Source organism: Hippoglossus stenolepis, chromosome 12 (genome assembly GCF_022539355.2).
Source record: "Hippoglossus stenolepis isolate QCI-W04-F060 chromosome 12, HSTE1.2, whole genome shotgun sequence".
Lineage (NCBI taxonomy): Eukaryota > Metazoa > Chordata > Actinopteri > Pleuronectiformes > Pleuronectidae > Hippoglossus > Hippoglossus stenolepis.
The window spans coordinates 24,664,915-24,672,585 of NC_061494.1; the positions used below are offsets into that span (position 1 = coordinate 24,664,915).

Consider the following 7,671-nt stretch of genomic DNA (forward strand, 5'->3'; position numbering starts at 1 on the left):
GAGGAGGACGTGACGTCAGCTGACTCAGATCTCCGTGTGGACACATGTTGACTCCAGCTGTGGATCACGTATGTTTTAATTTCAGCTGTAAACTGAGTCACAAACATGTTTGTATCATTCGGAGGCGTAGACACAAAAATAAAGATGAGAGTGAAACTCATTTTGATCGTCAGTGTCTGTTTTTACTCATTTCAAGTTAAAATTTCCAGGATGTTTAATAAGATGAAAACTCCTGAACGGAAACAAACATCTGGATTCTACTGGGGATTCTACACAGATGTTTAGAATATGTACATTAAATTATATGTACATTTATATGTTACTACGCTTTAATTCATTTATTCAATTCCCTTGGACAAGATATGGAAGACAATTTCTGCTAAATTCTAAAATAAATAAAACAGAAAGGTAATGATAAAGAATGACACAATAAGTAGATATTAATCAAAAGAAATGACAAAATAGGTTTATATATACATAGATGTAGATATTTATATAGATTTATGTAATAGAGATATTTCCTACTGTTCCCTGAACGCAGCACAGGTATTTCCCGCGGCCGCGCCCCCAGGTGACGGGCTTTAAATAGACCGGAAGCCGCAGGTGAGAGACAGACAGAGAGAGACAGGTGAGGACTTAGACAGAGACAGGTGAGGACTGAGAGAGAGAGAGAGACAGACAGAGAGACAGGTGAGGACTTAGAGAGAGAGACAGAGACAGAGAGAGGTGAGGACTTAGAGAGAGAGACAGACAGACAGAGAGACAGGTGAGGACTTAGAGAGAGAGAGACAGACAGAGAGACAGGTGAGGACAGAGAGACAGAGACAGGTGAGAGGCAGCAGGACACCGGGGACAGACCCCATCTTGTCCCGTCTGTCCCTCACCAGACCCCGGCTGGGTACCGACCATGTCCCCGCTGAACAGCACCGACGCGCCCCCCCTCACCGAGCTGAGCTTCGAGCGGCGGTTTGACGACACAGGATCGATCCTGTGGATGAAGCTCAACTGGTCAGTGACGTCATTCACCTCGAACCTTCACTGGACTTAGTTTCATGAGGTTATATTTAGTTATTTTATATTAAACATTATGTTACGTCAATTTCGTGTTCGTGTTGCCTGGTTCCCGGTTGTGTTTCGGCATCGATCCGGTGAACGAACCGGCCGTGGTCATGACACAGTTCCACCTGAACCGGTTTGTTCGATACTGAAGCTGAGAGCTCGGACCCACACGAAGCAGGAGGCTCCTGAGCTTCTGCTTCTACAGAACCTCAGCACATTGAGTTTGAGCCGAGTTCGTCATTTAGGAACCTTTTGAATTTAAGGTTTAATTTAATGTCTCAGGTTTGAGTGACGTCCTGGAAACAGGTGAGTCTCAGGTGGATGACGTCACACCTGTCACATTCCAGCTACACAGCTTCAGCCCCGCCCACAACTGATGATGAAACCGAATGAAATTGTTCATTATGTAAAAAAATAATATTTTTAAACTAATCATTTTATTATAATATATATATATATATATAATCATTATTCACAATGAAGCTGTTTAACTCCTGATATAGAAACTACAGTTGTGACTAAGTCACAGCTTTGATACGTGATAACAGCATCATGGTATTAATTAAGTTAATTATTCAATTAATAAAAATAACTCATTTTATTCATCTTCAACTTTTTAACAAATTAATTCTAGTTCAAATACTAATTAACCAAAACCACTCGTGTTGGAGGATTTCTGTCGTTTGTGCAGAAATAAATTAACAATTTTAGAGGATTTGATTATTTACATGATATTATCATGTGTTCATTATTGATATTATTATTTAAGGTTTTAAATATCAGTTTTCTTCAGTTTCAGTATTTTATTACATCTCTTTGAATTTGTCAATGTTTGTAAAACTAAAGATTGAGTTTGTTAATGAATAAAACAGTTTATTAAAATAATCTTATCCTGGAAATCCAACATAAATAAATAAAAACCGTTGAGAACAGATGTATTTTCAGTTCCTACTCTTGTCAGTTAAGTGTGAGTGTGTTGTCATGACGATGTCTTGGTATGTTAACTGATCATTTAGTTAATGAAGACACGTCTTGTTTTTTTTTATCTTTTTCCTGCAGGAACAAATCCTTTGTGTTCTGTGCTCTTTACGCCGCCCTGGTGTTGGCGGGGAGGAACTACATGAGGCCTCGACCCAGACTGAGCCTGCGGCTGCCGCTCGTCCTCTGGTCGCTCAGCCTCGCCCTCTTCAGGTGAAAAGAGACCTGAACACTTTAGTGTGTGAATCATAAACTTCAGCAGTTTGTTCACGATGTTCGTAGACTCCGTGTCCAGAGTGAAGTGAAGCCTGAAACCTGTCTTCTGTGTAGTGACCAGCAGGGGGCGACTCCACTGGTAGTTTCTATAGATTATGATCATTTAGAGTCAAACAGACCATAAAGCACCGGATATATTGGGGTGGATACCAGTGTGATTGACAGCTAGTACCAACTAATGGGTGCAGGTGTAGGTGGGCGTGTCCTCGAGCTCTTAGTCAGGCTCCACCCCCTGCTCGTCCAAGTATGGTTACTTCTGGTTTTAAGAATACCAGTGTTTATAAACGTCCCCTCCGAAAACAACACACGATCAAACTCAGTAACTGAGTAAAAGTACTCAGTTACTAAATACCTTCACTCCATTACCTTTACATACCAAACATCTGTAAACAAAACCTCTGATCAGCTGATCAGGTCTGACATCATCAGTGACCAATCAGCTGTGACGCTGCGTTCAGGTGTCGTTCTTCAGATCGTAACTCGGAGAATCACAAAAGAAAACTTTTCAGTCAGTTAAAAAAAGTCTCTGATCTGAGAAGATGTTCTAATGTGTTCTCATACGTTCCACCATGTTCTCATGTGTTCTGTCTGTGTTCCACCATGTTCTCATACGTTCTCCTGTGTTCTGTCTGTGTTCAGCATCATTGGTGCGGTCCGTACCGGTTCCTACATGTTCCACATCCTGAGCAGCAGTGGGTTCAGGAGTTCTATCTGTGATCAGAGCTTCTACAGCGGACCAGTCAGCAGGTTCTGGGCGTACGCCTTCGTCCTCAGCAAAGCTCCGGAGCTCGGTCGGTTCTTCTCCTCGTTCTCATGTTCTCTGTTCGTTACATGATCATTTTTTCTCTCGAACTTTTACTGGGTTTTAAAAATCTGAGAAGTTTCATCTTCACCAGATTCATAAATGCTGCTTCTATTTATTTGTTGTGTTTATTTGTTTGTGTTGCAGGCGACACAGCGTTCATCGTGCTCAGGAAGCAGAAGCTGCTGTTCCTCCACTGGTACCACCACATCACCGTGCTGCTCTACTCCTGGTACTCTTACAAAGACATGGTGGCCGGCGGCGGCTGGTTCATGACCATGAACTATGCCGTGCACGCGCTCATGTACAGCTACTATGCGGCGCGCGCCGCCGGCCTGCGCGTGCCGCGGCCCTTCGCCGTGCTCATCACCAGCGCTCAGATGGCTCAGATGGCGATGGGGCTGACGGTGTGCGGGCTGGTGTACGGCTGGATGCAGCAGGGCGACTGCCACTCGCACGTCAACAACCTCGTGTGGGCGTCGCTCATGTACCTCAGCTACCTGCTGCTCTTCTCCAACTTCTTCTACCACACCTACCTGCGCCGCCACGCCCCCGCCAAGACCGAGTAGGAGGGGCCAGGAGGACGGATTCAGTGACGTCAAATGAATGATAGAGGAAACAGGAGGTCACATGATCATCCAAACAATCACAAACAGTTTTATGTTGATCAATGAGTCGATGATCAGTTGTTACCAGTTGATCGATCGAGTTTCACCAACAAAACTATTCATGAGGCGAAGGAAGGCATCTGATTGGCTGCTGGATGAGTTCACGACAGTTCCTCTCTGTATTATTGTCATTTATTTATAATGTTTGTTATGTTATTGTGTTACTAATGTAATTGTCGGTGTGTGATTGAGTTTCTGTCGGAGTTTGGAAGAAAAACCTTCGGCTCTTCAAAGTAAACGATGACGACAGGATTCTGGATGAAAACATCGGTCATTGAAGTTTGTGATGAAAAAAATATTTGATTTATTGTTAATAAATAAAGTTTTAAATATTTATGCTTCGTGTTTAAATTTTTTATTACAATAAGTTTCATTGAGTTTAAACAAAACAAACTGTACGTACACACGTGTATACATTTATATTCAACAGCTGAGTTTGTATAATGTATATAAACATTCACACAATTTGAATGTTTTAGTCTACCCCCCCCTTTAATGGACTGTGTGTGTGTTGTGTGTGTGTGTGTGTGTGTGTGTGTGTGTGTGTGTGTGTGTGTGTGTGTGTGTGTGTCAGTCAGGGTTGTTGTTGCTTCATCTCCCTCCAGCTCTTCCACAGCAGCAGATCTCGACTCTTCCCCAGAACAACGACACATCGTGGTAACTTCAACCCGTTAAACTGCCCCACGCCGTCGTCTCGGCCCATCGCCAGCAACATGGTGACGTTACCTAGCAACCAGAGACGGCATCAGTCAGCCAGCGGCTCCATCAGGTAAGTTAAACAGACAGGTGTGTGTGTACCTGTGTGATAGGACGTCAGCTCCTTCCCCCTCAGACTGTTAACGATGTTGCTAACAGCGACAGCGGCGTGCAGTTGGGCGTGGTACGCCATCTTTGGCTCTTTGACGTCAGTGCAGTCGCCCACGGCGTAGACGTTGGTGAAACCCTGAACCTGCAGGTGCTGGTTGACCTTCAGAGCGCCGCTGTCGGCCATGCTGGCGGCTGTGAGAGAAAACACACCAGTCTATGGCTGCTGCGGAGTGACCTTTGACCTCAGAGTCACACTGAGGTCACACTGAGGTCACACTGAGGTCACACACACTTACGTGCGTTTCCTTACAGAAGCTGGAGTCGTACGCTGCAGAGTTGACCTTTTGTCCAGTGCAGCAGACGATCAGATCCGTGGACAGAGTCTCTCCTCGCTCCGTTGTCACCTCCATGTTCTTGTTGGTGACGTTGAGCTGCAGCTGTGACAGGTTGTCCACTTTCTCACCTGTAACACACACAGACAGGTGTGTGTTACAGGTGTGTTACAGGTGTGTTACAGGTGTGGTACAGGTGTGTACAGATGTGTGTGTACAGGTGTGTGTTACAGAGGAGTGTTACAGGTGTGTGTGTTACAGGTGTGTGTGTGTACAGGTGTGTACAGATGTGTGTGTACGTGTGTGTGTTACAGGTGTGTGTTACAGGTGAGTGTGTACAGGTGTGTACAGATGTGTGTGTTACAGGTGTGTGTGTACGTGTGTGTGTTACAGGTGTGTGTTACAGGTGAGTGTGTACAGGTGTGTGTGTTACAGGTGTGTGTGTGTACAGGTGTGTACAGATGTGAACGTACCCAGCAGCAGCTCCACTCCTTTCTGCAGCAGAACTTCTTTGGCCTGACGTCGGACGCTGGGCAGCAGCTCCGGGTCGGCCAGCCCGATCCTGGAGTGAATCAGAACCACCTGAGAGACGGGAAGAGGAAGAGGAAGAGGAAGAGGAAGCTATGATGACGAAGAGCACGACAAAATACAAATCGATTCAAAGTGAAAAGACGTAAATTTATCCTGTGACCTTCACAAAAGGTTCATCACCTTCTTCTCTGGATGCTCCGTCTTGATCTCAGCAGCCATCTCCACACCGGTGGACCCCCCCCCCACCACCAACACAGAGTCTGCAGCCTGGACCTACACGCACACGCACGCACACACACACACGTTAATGACCTGACCTCTCTTCAGATCCTCAGTGTTCGTCCCGTCACTGAACCTGTTTAGTGAAGTCCTCATAAGCCCGGACGCCGCTTTGATACGACGCCTCCGTGTTAAACTTCCCAGGAAACGGTCCATCGGTGCCGGTGCACAGGATGAGGTGAGAGAACGGGACTTCCTGCAAACAAATAAACGACTGATCATTGATTATATTGACGACATTTGCCCCAAACCGTTTTCTCTGAGTTTGGCTGTTAGCAGAGGGTATCTGTTAGCCTAGCTTAGCACAAAGACTGGAAGCAGCTGGGAACTGTCCTCACCCTGCCCCCCCGCAGGACGACCGTCTGTCTGTCCACGTCGACTCGTTCCACTCGACCTTGAACGAAACTGTCTCCGAACGTGTCTGCGAACGGGATGAAGGTTCTCTGAGCGAAGCCTGGAGACGACAAAGGTCAAAGGTCACACAGGAAACATTCATATTTTATATATTAAAGATGTTGTTTAAAACCTCTGAATCACAATATGTAACATTAATCAAAATAGATATTTAAATAACGATGAAAACAAAAGTTAATTTACATTTAAAATCTAAACAAATATTTCAAAAGTAAAACCAAATACTCAAAATGTACTTTTTTAAAAAGCTGCGAACTACTGAAGAGTTTGAACCACAAACTTTGTAGAAATGATTTATTTAGATAAATCTTCTGTCACACTCATCAATAAATAAATTCAGATCTGTGAAAATAAAAACATTCAAATGAAAGTGGAAAATATTTTTTTTATAATTCAATAGAAAAATAGAAAAATGCTCATATTAGCACTAATCATATAACTAATAGTAAAAACTAGTTAGTGGTTAAGTTTAGTTACCGGGCTGCACCGCCGCTCGCAGCGACGCCACATTGTGATGAAAAGCGTCTCTGGTGTCGATCAGAGTGAAGTTCAGGGCCCGAGACTTCAGCTGCTGGGCCGCCGCCACGCCCCCGAACCCCCCGCCCACAACCACCACGTGCACGCTATCCACTGACGACACCTGACCGCCCATTTCTACACACACACACACACACACACACACACACACACACACACACACACACACACACACACACATCACATGTAACCAGTATGTTTTATGCTGAAAGGGACAGAAAATACTAGCCTGTAGGATTTAGTGACATCTAGTGGTGAAGGTGCAGATAACAACCACCTGAGTTACCCAGGACCTTCACTCATAATGGAGTATTACTATACTCTAATATTTATACTTTAGCTTGTAATGGAGTATTGTACTGTGGTATTACTTTTACTTTGGGAACATTTTATTATTATATATTATGTGTACAGGTTGATGTAATCCAACACTACTTGTAGTGGTGAAAGTAACTAAGTCCACTCATGTAGCTGATTACAAATGAGGGTACATGTGACACTTTGTTATTGACGCGCACGTGGAGCTGATCGATAAGTTGATTGACAGTTCTGACAGATGATCAGCTGATTCGGATTCAGGATCGAACGTGTGGCATCACGTGGCCTCAGATACACTCACCCGCTCCTCGCGCGCTCCTCGTTCACCGCCGCTCGCTTCCGGGTTTGGTGGAAGTGAGGGGAAGAGGGCGGGGCCATACTGGTGCTGCCTTCAGGTGCTGCAGGAAATATTTGATTCATTTTGAAAAATGTTCAATTCCTGGATAGAAACGTTCAAATATTAAATAATAAAACTGATAAAAATATGTGTGAAGATATTTCTGACATCAGGTTAAAAAAAATGTCTTTCCACGGAATATAAATTGTGACTAAAATGAACAAGGGAATGACGTGTTCACGTTCACAGTGTCGTGACGTCAGTTAGCAGGCGTCTCTGTGTGGCAGCGTCCTCCAGCGGCGAAGCTGCAAACTGCACCGTCACTTTTTATTT

The 7,671-nt window shown here is 44.5% G+C and overlaps 2 protein-coding genes across 2 annotated transcripts; one reads left to right on the plus strand and one right to left on the minus strand.

Annotated features, from left to right (window-relative positions):
- The first annotated feature begins 732 nt into the window (after positions 1-732).
- Positions 733-4,117, plus strand: LOC118119515 (elongation of very long chain fatty acids protein 6). The gene is made up of 4 exons (XM_035173597.2): positions 733-1,008; positions 2,119-2,250; positions 2,953-3,104; positions 3,263-4,117. Exons 1-4 carry the CDS (start codon positions 908-910, stop codon positions 3,682-3,684), a joined length of 807 nt encoding a protein of 268 aa, XP_035029488.2. The 5' UTR covers positions 733-907; the 3' UTR covers positions 3,685-4,117.
- Positions 4,118-4,290: 173 nt separating this feature from the next.
- Positions 4,291-7,347, minus strand: aifm2 (apoptosis inducing factor mitochondria associated 2). The gene is made up of 9 exons (XM_035173596.2): positions 7,303-7,347; positions 6,624-6,800; positions 6,071-6,186; positions 5,809-5,928; positions 5,634-5,726; positions 5,396-5,504; positions 4,901-5,053; positions 4,582-4,782; positions 4,291-4,509 (listed from the first exon to the last, which is right to left on the minus strand). Exons 2-9 carry the CDS (start codon positions 6,796-6,798, stop codon positions 4,358-4,360), a joined length of 1,119 nt encoding a protein of 372 aa, XP_035029487.2. The 5' UTR covers positions 6,799-6,800; positions 7,303-7,347; the 3' UTR covers positions 4,291-4,357.
- Positions 7,348-7,671: the final 324 nt, after the last annotated feature.